Source organism: Lynx canadensis, chromosome C1 (genome assembly GCF_007474595.2).
Source record: "Lynx canadensis isolate LIC74 chromosome C1, mLynCan4.pri.v2, whole genome shotgun sequence".
Classification (NCBI taxonomy): domain Eukaryota; kingdom Metazoa; phylum Chordata; class Mammalia; order Carnivora; family Felidae; genus Lynx; species Lynx canadensis.
In genome coordinates, this window is record NC_044310.1 from 42,554,238 (window position 1) to 42,572,887 (window position 18,650).

At 51.4% G+C, this 18,650-nt stretch overlaps 2 protein-coding genes across 3 annotated transcripts in view; one reads left to right on the plus strand and one right to left on the minus strand.

The window, feature by feature from the left end:
• PODN (podocan) overlaps positions 1–659 on the plus strand; it is a 40,102-nt gene extending 39,443 nt beyond the window's left edge. The window contains exon 11 of the mRNA XM_032594303.1: positions 224–659. The gene's annotated coding sequence lies outside the window, so the exon portion shown is untranslated. The remainder of the gene's footprint in view (positions 1–223) is intronic.
• The window catches only part of SLC1A7 (solute carrier family 1 member 7), a 45,020-nt gene that overhangs the window by 14,350 nt on the left and 12,020 nt on the right, over positions 1–18,650 (minus strand). Inside the window, exons 3-4 of one of the 2 annotated variants that reach the window (XM_030324898.1) lie at positions 5,914–6,129; positions 1,479–1,737 (exon numbers count right to left, since the gene is read on the minus strand). In XM_030324898.1, coding sequence (XP_030180758.1) covers positions 1,677–1,737; positions 5,914–6,129 — 277 coding nt within the window. In that variant the 3' untranslated portion in view covers positions 1,479–1,676. Of the gene's footprint in view, positions 1–1,478; positions 1,738–5,913; positions 6,130–18,650 lie in introns of those variants that run through there. The other variant, XM_030324890.1, reaches the window with a different exon arrangement.

The following is an 18,650-nucleotide window of genomic DNA, read 5'->3' on the forward strand; positions in this document are numbered from 1 at the left end:
CTGGGTGAAGGGTATGTTTGTAAGTTTTCTGTAAACTTACAATTATGCCAAGATAAAAGGTTAAATAAATTGAGAATTCTCTGAGACAGATTCACATAGAAATAGAATTATAAAGCAAATGACAAACTAGGGAAACTATATGACCAAGTGTTATCGTCCTAAATCTGTAGAGAGCTTTTACCAATCTTGTCTTTGTCTCCTTGTTCCTGTCTCTTCTCTCTAGAACATCAGCTTCCTGGAAGGCAGAGATCTCTCTGTTTGATTCACTGCTGTGTCCCCAGCCACTGGAAGAGTGCCTGGTGTATAACAGGCCCTCAGCAAATATTTGCTGCATAAATAACTTGACCACAAAAATATTAATACCTCAACAGAAAAACGATCGAAAGTCATGACCAGGCAATCCACTTTGCAAGAGAAGGAACACGAGTAGCCCAAAAAAGCTTTTTAAAAATGCTCGACTTCATCAATAAATTAGACTTCCTTTTCGCCTATCAAGCTGGCAAAGGATTTTTGAATGACAATACTCTGTGCTGAGGAGGTTTGGTGACCCAGACACCCCCACATGTTTCTGGCAGCAACCTTTCTGTAAAGCGACTTGCAATTCCACCTGAGGGTCTGCAAACTATTACACCTTTGTCTTGACAACCCACCTCTAGGAATCTTTCCCAAGTCGGGGATGCTAACAAAGATTTTTGTTCGCATGTTTGCATCTCCTTAAATAGGCCATGTGGACTGACCTTACCACCAAGTCTTGTTCTTGGCAAATCTCTTCTTTTTCAAGACCCTGCTCATACATACATGGAATTCTATACGAGGACACGAGTATGCATTGTTCCTTAACCTCACATCGCAGCAGCCACTGTTGGAAAGCAGAAACTATCATTTTTTTCCCACCGTCGTTAAAATATAGGTTCCGTGTAAGCATATGGCAGGAGGAAGAGACCTTAGAAGGAGCTACCAAGGCAGAAACTGGGAAAGAGTGGTCATGACTTTTCCCACTAATTTCAGCTTTGTCACAAGACAGAGAAGGAGCAGGGGTCAGGGGCTGGGATCTCAGAAGCTCAAATGAGGCTTTTTTTTTTTTTTTTCCAAGTTATGAGCAGATTTCTGCCAACAGAATAGTAACTGCCTGCAAGGGCTTTTGACATCAAGCAGACCCAAAGCACCAAAGCCAGGGTTAATGCCGGGGGCTTGCCAGACACAGAGCTGCCAGAATGCAACGGTCCACTGGGCCTGGGTTCTCATGACCAAAAGGGAGGATGCCCGTGCTGTGCCAATGGTTAATAGTCTGAAAATCTCTCCTGGGCACAACCCCAGGAGGTTCGAGTGACTTACAAGGTAGTTTTCTAATGAAACCTAGAGGGAAGGCTGCTTTAGTCTGAAACTAGGAACTTTCAAAAGTTGTAAGAGACCGAATGGAACTTACACCTCGTATGTACATTTCTTTACAATCTCCTTTAAAATTAGAATAATTTAAAATGTGGGTTGTGGCAGGGTTACCTACCCAGTCTCTATTCTCTCCTTCCTTACTGACAGGTGCCCTGGCATGTTACGGGACCAACAGGGCTTTGCTGTCAAACCTTGTCTCCCAGCCTCTCTTGCCAAAGGGGTGGCCAGTGAGAGGAAGTAGGAGTCATTGGGTGGTGCTTCCAGAAAACTCTTGAAAAGGAGCCTACTCAGCCAGGACCCTTTGGTCCTTTCCTCCAACTGTCTTCTTCCTGCTGGAACATGGACATACTACCTAGAGCTTCAGCAACCTTCTTGGACCATGAGACCCACTGATGATAAAAGCCAAGTGATAAACATGATAGGGGGAGCATGGGATCCTGATGACCATGAGCTGCCCACCGCTGGACTATTGATTTGGGAGAAAACGAAAGCCTTTACCACAGTTAAGCCTCTGCTGATTCAGGTTTCTCTTAACCAGCAGCCGACAGCAACTCTTGACCAATACATGTGCTCATACTAGTAATCAGTGAACTTTTCCTGTAGTCTTTAATGAATTATACTTTTTGATTCCTGAAGAGGAAAATGTACAATACTTTCTTGTGGCTTTGAATACCCATGAGAAGTCTTCCCATTTGCCCCATGAGGCCTGGGCTCCTGGTGGCATAAATTCCGACGTAATGTGCTTGGGAGACATTAGTAGTCACGCCCATCAAGTATACATGGGCCCCGGCCTTCCTGCACATCACTTGGGGCAGGGCCACAGTCTGTGGCGCTTCTCCTTACTTACTCTTTCTAAGTCCCCACTGCGATGTTCTAAACTTGCCCTTAACCCCATGTCACCAACCCATGCCCCAAGGTGGGGATTGTTCCTTTGCAAGCACAGCCCCTGAGAACTTCATCCAATCCCTGAGAGGGTCACTGGGAGCTGTAAACAGAGCCAAGTCATTAATTCATCTCTCTGGTGTTTTAATAAGATTGGAAAAAAAAGAAGGGGCCCAGCTCTGATTAGTGTTCCTCTTGTTTGGGTTGTTTTCTGTGAGTTTGCACTGTGAGGAGACGTCAGTTTTCTGGAGCTCCGGGAAATGAATTCATGTCTTGGTGAGTCGTCTGGGGTTGTGGCCTGTTGTGTTCCTCTGGAATCATCTTTGAGAGATGGAAGCGTGTCTTGCTGGCCCTGAGTTATGGTGCGTCCTTCTTTCACTGTTCAGGTGGCCCCTCCATCCTTCTGACTTCTCATCTGTCACACCTGTCCCCACTTCCCTGTTCCTTGCCCTGGCCATCCGTGTTCTCGGTCACTTATCAATGCCAGATAGCCACCTGCTCTGGGCCAGAGCAAGGGTGAGGGGACCCCTGGAAGCCTCCCTCCTGATGTTCTCATTTTCTGCACGGCCTCCCAGAACATCAGAGCTAGGAAGGATCTCCAAGAGTGGCTCTCCAGTTCTTGTCTGTCTGTCCTAAAACAGAGGGCAGCCTGCTGCAAGGACTTGCATTTGCCCCCTCCCCAGCTCTCAGCACCACGTCTTCGCCCAGAGCAGGTGTTTCATAAAGGTGGGATGGAAGTGACTGCACCCTAAACAGAGCATCCCCTTGCCTCCAGTCACATCCTGTCCAATCTGCCCTGCTCCAATCCATCCTTCCCAAACTCACCAGCTTCCTGTTTCTAAAGCCAACCCCTCACTTCCTGTTTCTAAAGCCAACCCCTCAGCCTGGGTTCAAGGTCTTCAAGGTTGGGTTCTGCACCATCCTCCCAACCCCATCTCCCAGAACCCACCTCTGGAAGCTTGTGCTCATGCCCTGCAGCTTCCTCCCTGGTTTGTAGGCCTCTGTGTTTCAGAACTACTGAGTGAGAAGGGATCTTGAAAACCAATGGGGAAACTGGGGCCTGGAAGGACCACACAGTGACAAGACCTCACATCCCCAAGGTTCTGGTTTCCTGTCCCAGGAAGCATGTGACCTCTCTCTGCAGTCCCACTCTCTGACTAAGAAATGGCTCCAGTGAGGTCCAACCGCTCAGCTTTGCAAAACAACTTGCCTTGGGGTTGAGAGCAACTGGGGGAAAGCCTAAAACCAGAAGGATCAATTTTCACCACGTGAAAAGCAACCAAGAGCAGGAGCCACTCCTGGAACATTTGACTCTGACACGTGTGTCCAATCCAGAGCCCTCAGCCCCTGAGCAGGGGAGGCAGTGGTGGGGAGGGCGGGGACTCCCTGAGCACCAACTCCTTCCACCACAAGGAAAGGCTGTTTCAAATCATAGAATCCAAGAAAGGATGAATCATAGCTGCTAAATCTTAGAAATAATGGATCTTAGAAATGAAGCTTCTCGAAATTCTTCTTCCCTTGGTTTCTAGGACATCTGTTCTCCTGGTGTGGTTCCCCTCCCGTCCCTCTGCTTGCTCCTGCTCTATCAGCCCTACACAAACCTCTAATGTGGGTCAAGGCTCGCCCTGGGCCTCTGAGCCACACACTTGGCACTTCCTCCCTGTACCAGTGTGTCTCCTCACGGCTTAGACCCCAGCCCCACTGGCGACCCTGTGTCCTAGGTCTGTATTCAGCAAACACCGAGCACCTCCTCTGCGCTGTTCTAGGCTCCAGGATACAGCAGGGAACAGATTTTTGTAAAGATCTAGCCCTCGTGGAACATATTTTATTCCAGTGAGGGAGTCACAAGGAGAACTAGAAAAAGTACACAGACAGGATAATGTCAGGTAGTAATAAAGGCTATGCTGAGAACAGACCATAGGGAAGCAGAGAGAAAGCAGGGTGACGAGGTTGGATACTCTGATGAGAGGTGATAGTGGTCTGGGAGATGGGGAGAGTGGCAGAGGAGGACAGAAGGGACAAGGTTTGGAGTTTTGAAGGTAGAGCTGACAGAATTTGCCAACAAACTGGATGCAGGATATGAGAAAATGAGAGTCGGTGGCCCAGTCTCCCAACCTCCATCTCCCACTCAGACTCTCCCAAAGACTCAGATCCAGCAGCCAACCATCCACTGACATCTTCCCCAGGAAGTCCACACCCACTCTGCCATTGTCCTGTGACACGGTGAGCACACCGCCATCCAGCTGGGTGTTCAGGCCATGCTCACCGCCATCCAGCTGGGTGTTCAGGCCAGAGGCCCCAGTGCCCTCACAATCAGCACCGCCCACCTCCTCCACCCCCTCCTCCCTCCTGCTCCTGCCTCCCTCCTGTCTCCTGCTGGTCTTACTGTCTGAGGAATCCTCAGTCTGCGGTCTCCCCGTGCCCATGGCCACCACCCTGGCCCCATCCCTGCCTGTCTTCCCTTCCTCCTCCTGCCCCCCTCCACCTCCACTCTACAGCCAGAGGGAGCCTTCCAGATCGAGCCACTTCTGTTTTTCAAGCCCATTTCCTGTGGCCTTTAGGACAAAACACAAGTTTCGGCCTGGGTCACAATATCCTTCACACTGATGTCCACTCCCCTTTCCCCTGGTGCCCCAGCCACACTGAGTGGGTGAGGATTTTTCCCTGCACTTTCCCTCTCTGCTCAGGACCTTTGCACAGTTGTTTCCTTAACCCGGTGTGGGCCCCTGGCTCCCCTGCCTTCCCTCTCATCCCACACTTTACCTGGGGCACCTTTGCCGCCTCCGAGTCTGCTCTCTGCACTCACCCGCAGCCTGTGCTTCCCTCATCACAGCCCCCACCCCCATGTTGTCCCTCTCTGTTCGTGGGCCTTTCCCTCCTCCGGGGCTAGGGCCAGGCTTGAGTGCCCGGTCCAGGGTGGCCACTGGCAAGAGAGTGAATGAGTGATGGAGAGGAGAGGGGTGGCCCATATGGAGTCTTGGGAAAGGTGGGGGGATCAGATGTGGATGCATCTCTGGGTTTACAAAGCTTTCCTGGGAGGAGGGCTCAGTCCCTGGAACAGACGGTGAACAGCATCTGCGTGGCTCAGGCAGAGCACCATGGGGCAAATATCACTGCCCTTGGAGTTAGGCCCACATTGAATCCTGGCCCCATGACCTGCCTGCTGGATGACCCTGGAAAAGTCACGTCCTCTCTTTGAGCCTCACTCCCTCATCTGTGAGAAGAGGACCGATAAGGAAAAGGTGGGGGGGGGCGTGGCCACTGGGGAGGCTGGGTGCACACAAGCAAGCTCGGTCAGTCAGCAAACACCTGCTAATGCCTGCTCCGTGCCAGGCCACCCGCTGGGGCTGGGATCCCAGGTAGCTGACCCCTGTTCTGCCCTTGAGGTGCTCCCAGTCTCTTGGAGGCAGACAGCGCAGTGTGACCCCAGTGGGTGGCATAGGGGCTGAGGGAACAGAGACACTGTTTGCGTGGCCTCTGTGGTGGCTTCTCGTTACCACAGTCCTCAAGAGCAGACCTTGAGCACCCCTCTCCCCATGCCCCAGCCTGCCTCTGGTAGACATGTGAGGCCAGGCTTGTGGAGCCGGTGACCCCAGCCCAGGCATGGCGTCCCCAAGTAGGGTATCGGGTGGCAAGAATTACCGGATAAGGTCCAGCAGGGCATCGGCCGAGCTCATGATGGGCTTCCCGCTCTGCTCTGTCGTCTCCTTCTGGGCTGCGCCCCCCGGGTGGATGATAGAGACCATGATGATGCCCACGATGACTGCCACGAAGGTGGTCCACAGGTAGTATGCCACGGTGAGGATGCCCAGGCGGCTGGAGGTCTTGGCATCCAGGGAGGCGAGGCCAGACATCAAGCTGTGAGAGCAACGTGGGTCAGGGTCTGAGGGCTGGGGGGGGACGGGCATTCAGGTGTACCCACTCACACCCCCTCCTGGCTCTGCCCAGCACCCTCAGAGTGCTGGAGGGATCATGCAGGCATGGAGGACCCCCTAGCCATCCAGTTCTATGGCCCCTCCATCCTGGTTTTCTGCTCTGCTCTCTGGCCCACACCTAGAGTCACCAGCCACAGACTTTCACACCTCCAGGCCCTTGCCAGCATGTTTCCTTTGGCCGGTGTCCTATCACCAGATTCCTCCACTTCCTGAAGTGCTACTCACTGGATAAGACCAAGCTCAATGTCACGTCTCTGGCGACATCTTGGACTCCCTGCCTCTCCCCCAGAGTTAGGAGCTCATGGCCTCTGTCATGACCCTGGTTGTCGCTGTCTACCTGTCTCTCTCATCAGGCTGACACGAGAGAAGAGAGGCAGGTGTGACTTCTCTCTGGGTCCCCAGTGCCTGCACAGAGTGAGCTCTGGGCACAGGTGGTTGCTGCAGCCTTGCTGAATGCACTCACGAAGGAGAGTGAGTTAGAGCCCTGGGCTGAGTCCCCACCCTGGCTCTGCCAACCGGCTGTGTGACATCTTTGGGCCTCAGGATCCCAGCTCTAAAATGGGGCCATGGTTTCTCCGAGATGTGCCACCCTGTGGCCATCCGGGTTACCCGCTGGGCCCAGATTCCCCTTCGTCACTGTGGGAGGCTGTGTTGAGGGCCCTTGCGGGTCTCCCCTCGGCTCCTCCCCACCCCTGCCTGCCTGGCCCTGGGCTCTCTGCCTGCCATCCAGGGCAGTTGGTGGGGTGGGGCAGAGAGATTAGTTAAGGAGATCCTTGTGCTTTGCTTTGCTGCCAAAAGGATTTTTCCCCAAAGCCCTTTCATTCTTTCAGATAAAGGACGTATTTGTCTGGTTTCAATCATGTAAACAAGAGTGGATAATCCCTCCCCATCCCACTCCTCTTATCGTTAGACTACTCGCAGGCAGCATCCAGGGTCAAGGTGAACCTCTCCCCACCTCAGGCTGTAGCTGCTGCCTTGAGTGCCCAGCTCTTCCCCGCTCTCTGTAGCAAAGGCTCGCTCTTCTGTTAAGATACAGTTGAAGGCTCCTCCAGGAAGCTTTCCCTGATGACCAGCTGGAGCAAAGCCTCCTTCCCTGGGCTCCCCCAGGCCCTGTGCTGGCCTCTGCCCCAGCCCCCACCTCACTGAGTTGCTGACTGTTTACTGAAAGTGCCTCCAGCACTGGGCCCGGGTCTGACTCAATGTGGGGTCCACAGAGCCAGGCACGGGGCCCGGCCGCAGTGAGCTTGGTAGCAGCTTGCTGAATGAAAGAGGGAATAAATAATGAATCAATGAATGAATGTTTACAATCTCTGTTCATCCCTTGTCAACCAGTATGCCGTATGTTAGTGATGGGCTTAGGGTGGGTCTCGGACATAAATCCTGAAGGGCTCGTAACGGGATTGTGCGGGCAAGGGACACGGGAGGTTGCTCTGCAATTATTATCCATGGGAGCCATTATCCCTAGACTGGAGCCAGCACATAGGCGCAGGGCCAAGCAGTCCTTTGACCACAACAGAATCCCCCCAGCCAAGTCCACAGGGAAGCCGTGGCCCTGAGGGGGAGACCTGCCCGAGGTCACACAAAACACTAGTGGCCAGCTGGACCAGAACTCGGGCCCCAGCTCCAGGCCTGTCCTCTTTCCTTCACGTATTTATTCAAACCTTTAGCACATGCCCACTCTGTGCCATGCCCTGTGTTCACAGAAAGAAATCAGAATCGCTCCCCAACCTCAAGTTGCTCCTGGTATCGGGGGCAGGGTAGGGTCAGGAAGGAGACAGGCGGGGACACAGGCACAAGTGGACTCAAGGAACCAGGAGACAGGGTGGCTGTATTAGTAGCATAAGCAAGGGGACAAGGACGTACTGTCTTTATTCAGAGGAGGGAGGGATCACTTCTAGCTAGGAGAGTCAGGAAGGGCTTCCTGGAGGAGGGAACATCTGAGTTGGTTCTTGTGAGGAAGAGGAAGATTTGAAGATGGGGCCGATATCGCGGGCAGTGAGACAGCAGAAGCCAACAGGGAGGCTGCCAAGGGTGGGCACACTGGGCTGTTTAGTGTGGTCAGAGCTCAGGTCACATTAGAGGCATGGTGGTATGGGGGACACACAGATAAGGCTGTGCTCAGGAGTGGGGGTGGCCTTGAGTGCCAGGCCAAGGGGGACAGGAGGGAGAAGTGGGGTCCACTACAGCTCATCCAGCAGAATTTCCTGGCTGCAGGACACTGAAGTGGTATTTGTAAGAGCAAACAGCTGGGACTAACCCAAGAAATCATCAGTGCAGAATTAGATTAAAAGTTACAGCATATCCATGCAATGGAGTTCTAAGCAGCCATTAGAGGTGACGGTGGCAATGGAAAGATGTTCCTACTTGATGTTAAGTGGAGGGGTGCCTGCAGGGCGCAGAGCCTCCTGTGACCGAGATCCCGTTCCAGAATGTACAGTCCAGATACGGACATCCTTGAAGGATTGTGCAGGACAGGGGCGTACATGACAATCGGATTTCAGAAAGGAGCAAAGAGCCCCTGAGAAGGCCACCCTCAGGAAGAAGAGGTCTAACTCAGGGGTGGTGCCAACTCGGGGACAGACCAGGATGTGGGAAGGGAGGGGGTGTGGGTTCTACATAGAGCAAGAGGGGACCTGACGCAGGCGCTCTGGAAAGGAGAGGATTCCAACACCTGGGACCCCAGTCAGTTCCCCTCTGGAACCTCTAAACTGGGAAGGGTTCTTCTCCTGGCTGGAGAGAGAGGTGAGCCATGGAGAGGGGAGCTCGCGGGGAGGAAACTGCTGGCAGCAGCCGACAGAACAGCCAGGCTGGTGCGGGCAGCGCAGGGTGACCGCAGGTTAGCGGAGGGCAAGAAGGTCGGGAGGTTAAGTGTGAGGAAAGCCCCGGACTCCGCGTGTGGCAATGGCCACTGCAGGGACTTACGGTAACGAGAAAGGAGGTTCAAGCTGTTAAAGTGACTTTTCCATAAACAAACAAACAAATGATAAATAATAAATAAAGTGACCTTTCTGAGAACCTACAGGCTGGGGTATGGAGGCTTTGTGAGGACTCACATGGATATGCACAGAAGAAAACTCTGGAGAGTTTAACAGTAGCTATCTTTGAGTGGTGGGATTATGGGTGATTTTCATTTTGTTTTACTGTTTATTCACATTCTCTATTCTTTCCAGAATGAGCATGGCTTGCTTGTGTGAGGGAAAACACAATCCCTTGAGTAGCCGGCAGCCACAGAAACCGTAAATTGTCTGGAGCTTAACTGTCTGCGAACACTGGAACATCCACCTCACTTGATCCTTAAAAAATATTCTAACTCAGCGTTGCCCTATAGAATCATCATGTAGGCCACAATTTTAAAATTTTAAATTTCCTAGTAGTCACATTTTTATTTTTTAATTTTGTTAATGGTTTTTTTTTTTTTTTTTTTTGAGAGAGAGACAGAGACAGAGACAGAGACAGAGCGCAATCAGGGGAAGGGCAGAGAGAGAGGGAGACACAGAATGTGAAGCAGGCTCCAGGCTTCGAGCTGTCAGCACAAAGCCCGATGCGGGGCTCGAACTCACGAACTGTGAGATCATGACCTGAGCCAAAGTCAGATGCTTAAGCGATTGAGCCACCCAGGCACCCCAAAAATTTTTAAAACTGAAAAAAAAGGTGAAATTCATTTTTTGTGAAATTGATTTTAATAATTTAGCTTTATTTAACCCAGTATATCCAAAATATTATCATTTCAACGTGTAATCAATATAACAATTTCTACACTGCTTCAGGTTTAAAATTTTTAAAGTAATTTTTTAAAAAGTTAAGTTCCTCAGTTGTAGTAGCTGCATTTCAGGGGTTCAATAACTACTTATGACAAGTGGCTACCTTATTGAACTGCACAGTTTGAGTTACAGAGAAGGGAAATAAAACTCAGGGAGGTGGAGATAATCGGCCAAGCCACCCAGCTGGTAAGCTGTAGAGTCAGGCGTGGAACAGGGGTTTCTGATTCAGAACGCTGTGGGGCTTCCTCCACTCTCATTGCCTCTCCACGGGACAGACTTGGTTTAACTCCTGGGGAAGAAAAGTGTCTTCTAGTTTTGGCTGACCACGATTTTAATGTGATACAGTCCATATAATGCGTCTGTAGTTCAACTCTCAGTGCTGACGACTTGTCCCATGGTAGATTTGTGGTGGTGAGCTTCCCATCTTTGGAAGTATCCAAGTGGAGCTTGGATGGCCACCTGTTTGGATGCTAGATCGAGGCTTCTAGACTGAGTGGGAGGTTCCTCATGAGGCTCCAATGTCCTTTTTGGCTCTGTAATTTACAGGGAGGGGAGAACAGGTAACCTTACCTCACCTACTCCCAGCCTGGCTGGGTACTCCGTGGAGTATGATCCCTGCAGGCCCTGGGGAAGAGCCTCACGGAGCTGAGAGGTCTGGGATTCCCTCTCGAGCCATCTGGCCACCACCCAGAGCCCAGGGATTGTGGATCAAGAGATTACACTGATTGGGAAGCAGGCTGGGCTCAAGGGCCCAGCCTGTTTCAATCTGGTAACTGCTTCACTTGCAGGGGTGGGGGAAGGGAGGAAGCAGCTGCCAGGCTCCTTACTGAGGAAGCAAAAGGCTGTTTACTGACCCTCATTTGGTTGTAACGCCAACTGCTAAGGTAGGTATCGTGACCCCTCTTGCCACCAGGAGGCACCCACTGCTGCCCGTGCCCCGCACTGTGGACAGTGGACAGACTACCTGGACTGCTGGGGGGGACGGGAGGGCCTCCCCGTTTGAAGCCCTTGGTGGCTCCCCACTGCCCTCAGAACTGTGCACACTCCTTCACGCCTTGGGTCCAGTGTGGCCTGACTCAGTCTCGTGCTCCTCACCTGTGCGCTCTGGCCACCCTGGCCTCCTGCTGCTCCCTGAACCACCTTTGCATGGTTATTCCTTCAGCCTGGAACTCTCTATGCCCCCTTTTCCACCCCACACACATTTCCCCAACCTGATACATTTCCACCTGCCTTTCCACAGTCAGCCTAGATGTCACTTCCTCTGGGAAGACATCCTTGAGGGGTCACCTCACCCTCTGCGCCAGGGAACCCCGCGCTTCCCAGTTTGTTACGGGGCACTTTGCTGGTATGCTCACCTCTGACTCTCCAGGGCCCCACCGACAATCCAGCATACGACAGGCTGGCAGGGAATGAGTGCTAGAGAAGCAGTGAGGAACCCAGTCCCCTTGCCCCTGCCCCTCCCGCACTCCTTTCCTGTCCCCTCTTACTGCTATTCATCTTTCCAGTCTCCACTCGGGCACCACCTCTCTGAAGGGCCCCTTGAGCCCACCTGGGTAGGCTAGGCAGCTCCTGTATGCTCCCACATTTATCCCTCAATAGCCGGGAGCCCTTGTCAAGTTCCTGGGCCTCTGGGTGCCTCAGTTTCCACTGGAGGATAAAATGGAGGTAAATGATGGTTCGTTGTGAGGGTAAATCTAGGTTTAGAACAGTGCCTGGTACATAATAAATATTCAATACATTGCAATTATTAGCATTTGCTCTACAATGTCATTGTCTCTTAAGTGACGGCCTGCCCCAGAAGACTGTGAGCTCCTCCAGGGAAGGTTTGAATCTGGCTCAGTTCCAGGTCCTCGAAGCCCAGGACCTGGCTTAGCCTGGGTGCAGCTTTGCTGATGTGTGTGATGTCAAACCAAGGTGCAATTCTAGATGAGACTATTAAAAGGGCGCCTTAGGTCTGATGACCATAAGCATCCATTGTGGGTTCCCAGCTTTGGTCCTCTTGCCAGGTTTAGGGGATGCCTCTGGCACTGTGTGTCTGTGTGATGTCAAGGCAGTTGGCACCAGAACTTTTGGGAACAGATGGGAGCTTTTCGGAGTGACTCTCTGGGGCAGTGCCCTCTCCTGAGTGAAGAGAATCTGAGAGGGTCTCTGGAGGTGTGCTTCAGGGCTGTTCCCTCTGCCTCTCCTTCCTGGTCATTTTTATCAATGGCTTGGCCAAGGCCACTGACAGCATGTGGATCAGATTTGTAGACGACAGCTAATGTGTTGGATGAGGGAGTTGGGACTAAGCAGACCCCAGCAGGCTGGGACCACGGGCCAAGTCTGACATGATAAAACTGAGCACGGACACGTGTTGGGCCAGACCTGGCTTCCACAGCTTGGGAGAGCACAAACTCTGGGCGGGATTTGGGGGTGGGGGTTGTGGGGGGTGCTGAGCCGCAGCAGCAGCAGCAAGCGGGGAGGGGACTTTGGGGTGTGTTTGCTGCTAGCTTGCTGAGTCAGCCGGGGAACGGGGCTGCCGAAGGGCTGGTGGGCCTCTGGCTGTGGGGTCAGAAGCCTGGGGAGCTTGTCGAGAAGGTCATGGACTTGCTCTGAGGTGGAGACCCACTGGGAAAAGGACAGGGGAGGGAGGTGTGTGTTACAGCTGGGGTAGGTGGCTTTGACAGAGATGCAGGCCTGGGGAAGCAGCTGAGGGGGCAGGGGCTGTGGGGGGGAATGCTGGGACTGGTGGGGAGAGCTATAGGGAAGGAGATTTCAGCTCAGCACTAGGAATAACTTTCTGCCCTGGAATGGACCACCTTGAGAAGTAGTGAACTCCCGGTCACCGGAGGTGTGCAAGCAACTTGCTAAGGCCACCCAATAAGTAGACAAAAACCCTGGTCCACTAGTATGACAACATCCATAGTCACAACAGCCTGGCACTAGGGTGTCAGAGACAGGAAGCCCCATGGCCGAGTCCTTGGGCTCTGGCCTCAGCTGACCCAGTCATGGAGGCTCCCCCAAACAGGCCCCAGGATGCAGCTGCAGGGAGTCTATCAGAAAGGCAGCTGGAAGGAGGCATCTTGGGGTCCATGACAATCCCTTCAGCCCTTCCAAGCATCATGCCTTGCTGTTTCCACCCCCAGAGCAGATGACAGGCCCAGCAGCTGACAGCAAGTGCCACGTTAGCACCGCGTTACTCTTCCCAGATGGCTCTGCCACACCCTCACCCTCAAGCCAACTCCTTCTACGACCTGAGGCAGGGTGCCCAGACTCCCACTTGGCTAAAGATGGGATCATCTGGACCTGGTACCCCCGACCAAGGGCACAAATTTCTCTACTGCCTCTGCCTGCACATTTCCAAGGACAGAGAACCCACTACCTTCTGTCAGCTCCTCCATGTGGGCTAGCTATGCTTATTAGAAAGTCCTTCCTGGTGCCAGAATGAAATCCACCTCCAGGGAAGAGAATTCCCCATTCTGGGCCCAGCTCTGTCCTCTGGAGCTACACACACCAAAGTTCTTTGGTTCCATTTTAGATGCTGTGAGCTTGGAGTGCAGAAGTGGGGTGGGAAAAGGACGAGGGACCAGACGGGGGCAGGCACAGAGCCAGGCACGGGTCTGTGTCTAGTGGGACACTGCTGTCTTGTCCTCCCCAACTGCCCTCTGAAGGTCCCTCCTTCCCAGGCCCCTGGGCACCAGGACAATGCTTAGCTGGGGCTTGAAAATAACATGCTCACAGATAATGTGGAAGTAACAAGCTTCAACTGAATCAAAAGTAAAAGCTGAAGGAGCTAAAGCTGCAGCCCTCAGAGCTCACGGTCTGACCATTGACCATTCTCAACCACTTGAGGAAGGCTGTATTCCCAAGTGTAATAAGGGTCAAGTCCAGTTCCTGATTCCATGAGAGCTGAACTCCTACCCCTTTCTTTCCACTAGGCAAAGAATGTCAGGTATGAGGGAGCCAGAGTGCTCCCGTGGAGGATGACTACTCTGCTCTACCATTAGGAACAACTTCCTTGGGATGCCTGGTTATGACCGGTGCCACCGTGCCATGGTAAGGAGCCCCACTCCAGAGGAAGGAAAAACCACCCCACACCGCAGAGTAAGGGAAAATAGGTCTCCTGCCTCCTCTCCCTCCACCAGGGGGGGCTCTTGGTGTCTACCCACCGAGGACCCAGGCTGGGCGGCCCAAATGAGGCTTTCTCCACGTCGAATGAGACCCTCCAGTGCGATGGTTCTGCACAAAGAAGGATAGTGGGAGCTTTTCAAAACCTCCCGCACATCCCCAGACTCTAGTATGTTCCCAGCCTGCCCCATGTTGAAAACTTTCTCCGGGTGTTCTGGTTCCCAGAAATGAATGAGGTGAGTTTCTGGTCCTCAAGGAACTCCATCCAGTTGGTGGAAAGACCTTCATCTGGACAACACAGAACCCTGGGTCATGGCTATGATTGGCAGGGGCCAGACGCAGGATCTGGCCTAGCCTGGGAATCCAGGCTTCCCAGAGGAGGTGGCTGCTGAATGGATCCTTGCAGGATGAGTAGGAATTCTTTACCATGAGGGGGAAAGACAAGAGAGTCTGCGATGGGTGATAAAATTGGGGAGGTTTTTGGAGTCACCAGGCTGATGGTCTGACCCCACCCACAGCCCACAGCTGGGCCATGTTCCCCTTCTTGATGAGTAAGGCGGTCAGCTGACTGGGCAAGAGGGCCAAGGACAGAATCCCAGAGCTCCCATCTGAGAGGTCAGCTGAGCTCTGCTAAGAAAAGTTGCCCCACGGCTTGAGGGGAGGAGCCAGAACACAGGCTGCCCGTTCCTCCAGCCTCCCTCTCACTCGCTGTGTGCTGGGGAGCCCGGACAGCTGCCCCCTGAACACTGGCTTCCAAACCAGACTTCAACAGCCGCTCGGCCCAGGACCATCTCCAATAAGTTAGAACGTGGGTGTTTGGGAGTTTTCTGCCAAGCTAGAGTTCCTCAGGAAGGGGGAGAAGGGAGTGTTAGGTTTCTTTGGCCAAACATGATTTCCTGATTCTAAGAAAAATCAGTTTCAAATTTTTACAAGAAATGGAAAGGAAAACAATAAATACAAAGGAATGCGCATGCACACACATACATGCACACCATATGCACATGTAAAGACACACACCACGCAGTCACACACAAACCCACACACGCACTTGGATTTCTTTGCTGTGATGTGAAGCCTACAAAACATTCTGCCATGTTCGGCATCAGTGAATCACAAACACATGGATTCAGTTTCCCTTGAATGATGCCTGGTTTAAGAAATTGAAGGATGAGGGGAGAGGAGGGTTTGGCAAAGAACAAACAGAGAATTGGAGGCCCTCGCTGGATCCAGATGCTGGGCTGACCCACCCCTGCTTTCTGGTGTTGCCTGTCTGGGGATGTGTGAAAACAAGGCTCAGTTGACTCCCCAAGCTTAGAAGCAAACGGTGGGGCCTTGATGGGCCACCAAAAAACAAAAATAAGAAAGCACCTGCTGGGAACTGTTTTGTAAATTTGCAGGTGGCATTGTGTCTATTCTATGGCCGAGGCCAAGAGTGTGGTAAATAATAGAACTCGAGGTAACTCTGGAGTCGTGGGACACAGTGATGCCCCAAAAGGATATCCAGCAGCATCCTGTCAAGTGAAAGGAAAAGGGCTTCACAAACTCTGTTCCAGCCCAAGTGCAAGATGAAAACAAGATTATGGAGATGAGGGTACAGCATGGACAATTCTTATGACATCACATTGAGTGAAAAAGAAAAAAGAAGCACCTAGATTTCTTTTTGCAGAAAGTAACAGTAAGGTATCCTCCAAGAATGTAAAGGAACAGAAAATTGCCAGTACTCTTTGAGATAAACTGTATATTAAAAGGAAAAGGGATCGGAGTAGTGACAGGTGCTATCATTGAGAGGAAACAGGAAAGGAAGGGCCCCAAGGCTCCAAAGGCTTGACTTTTCTAGTGGAAGAGGCATAATTCACATGGGATCAATCAGCAGTGGGGCACAGAGAAGAGTGCTGAGAGCTGCAAAGCCCTCAGGACCTACCCAAGCACCACCCATGGGAGGGGAGCCCTCATTCAAGGGCTTTGACAATGCTGTGGCAGGTCCTAACCATCAGACTATTGCTAGGCCAATGTGACGGGAGGCGGGATTTTCTAAATTTTGTCTGAGGCTTCTTCTATAGTCTCCTTGCAGCCGACTTAATTTTTGGAAAACATTTTCAAATGGCAAATATAAGGTGAGAAGGCACACTTAGTCCAGGGGAAAGGAGAGATTTTGGGGGTTGACGGACACATCTTAAGACCTTGAGACTTTAAGAGCTGCATGCAGAGCTATGAAAGGGTGCATCAGTTTGCATGAGAGGCCCAGGAGCCTTCTGAGAGAAAAGAGACTAAGATCCCAACCCCTGCTCCCTGTGATTTGAAGTTAGGGTCAGGGTATACCAGGGTGCCTATGACCACGATCTGCTGGCACTAAAAGCCCCCAGGGCTAATGCAACAGTGGGAGAAAAGGGACCAGAGCTCAATCCCAAGGAGCCACACTCAGGGCATGGCTGCCTTGAGGAACAACGACCCGGCACTTCAGTGGGTCTAGGAGCCAGAGCAGGAATATGCACCTGCTTATTGTGCTGACTTGAACCAGACCATGCAGGACCTGTGTTCAACAGCGACACCATGCGGTAGGAACCAGAGCAGCAGGGCTAGAGGTAAGATCCAATGTTCCAGTTCCATCTACTTGGCTGGAAGCTCACCGAAGGAAATAAGCTGACTTTGGCCAATGGGACGAGCCTCAAGAGGAAGACACTAGGCTTCCCGCTGTACAGAGAAGTAGGACCATATTCAGCATATTCAGTTCTGAAGTCAGTACATAAAGCAAAAACCAAGTATAATTAAATTTGTCTTGAAGGTCCCTTAAGTTGCCCATGAAGTTGAGGAGGCATAGTTTTATATAAGTTCACTCAAGGCAGTTTTCTTCCCGACTTGAAATGGGTTTGCTGTTTCTTTAGGTGAACACCAGCTGAAGCAGTCTGAGTACACTCAGAAGCCATGATGTAAAGGGGAAAAAAACAAACCCAATCTCCTCTTCATGCCCTAGAATCACAATTGCTGCAGGGAGAGGCTCACACTTTGAGAGGCACATGGGGACCAAGACTGGCTTAGTGCAAAGCACACCCACCTCAAGAGCACAGCTCTTTGAATGGGGGCAGCCTCCTGCTCCTTTAAATTATTTTTCTCTGTTTCCCACAACATACGTAACTGACTTTGCTTAAGTTAAATGCACATATGATGGGACTCCACCAGGTGGGACCCAGAAAATAACTAAAGTGGCAAACTTGAAGTCACACTGGTTTTACAATTAAAAACTCAAATCGTCCTGCGGGCAAACATGTAACCAGTGGCTTCCCCAAGTGGTGAGGCTACAGGGAGAAACGCTCTGGCCAGACTGTGCACACCTGTGCTCCTTAGCAGTTATATGTATAACCAGTCGTATGTAAAACTTTGTGAATGAATAAGTTGGCATTTGGTTTATTTGGTTGCCTCTTGTCAGCATCAGAGGACTGGCCCAGCCAGCGCAGGGGCTCAGATGAGGGTGAGCTTCTGAAGCAGTCAGCCAAGGACTACACCCTACACCCTGGGCTTCATGATTCACTACTAAGAATAAGAGCAAACATTTATAGGGAAAAAAGATAACAGTGGCAGAATTAAGACTGAAGGGTAATGGGGGATTTTTTCCCTCAATTATCTAAAGTGCCTGTAAGTATAGAATTTTATTTATTTATTTTTAATTTTAGACACACAGAGAGGGAGCACAAACAGGGGAGAGGGGCAGAGGGAGGGAGGGAGGGAGGGAGAGAGAGAGAGAGAGAGAGAGAGAAAGAGAGAGAGAAAGAGAGTGAGAATATTAAGCAGGCTCCATGCTCAGTATGGAGCCTGATGTGGGGCTCGATCCCACGACCTGGAATCATGACCTGAGCCCAAATCAAGAGTCAGATGCTCAACCAACTGAGCCACCTAGGTGCCCCTATAGAATTTTTTAAATACAAAAAAATATTTAAAGGCAACTCCTAACCATCCTCCAAGCATCAGTTCAAATATTGGTCATGAAACTTCCCTGAATTCTGCCTTAGCTGCCTTTCCACTGCTCTTAACCCATTTAATATTCATTTATTAGGTACCTACTCTATAGTAGGCCCTGGGATGTTCCTGTAAAAGAGATAGAGAAATTTATTTTCTTTTCAAAAAAATTTTTAACACTTATTTTATTTTTGAGAGACCGATCACAAGCAAGGGAGGGGCAGAGAGAGAGGGAGACACAGAATCTGAAGCAGGCTCTAGGTTTGAGCTGTCAGCACAGAGCCTGATGCGGGGCTCGACCCCATGAACCATGAGATCATGACCTGAGCTGAGGTTGGATGCTCAATCGACTGCACCACTCAGGTCCCCTGAGAAACTTATTTTCTTCAGAATTATTTTTATAGTAAGAGAGTTGTCCTTGTTTAGAAGAAATTCCTCGATAAGCTACTTGGACCAAGAGCTGAGCAGCACCCCACCCTGCCCCAGTCCAAGAGCAGGGCATGCGTGGAAATGACTTGTAAAAAACGAGGAGGACAGGATTTCTGGCTGGTCTTGGAATAGGGGTAGAGAGAAGGGAGGTGGGGAGAGAGAAAGAAAGAAGTGGCTACACCCTAAACTGACCCTC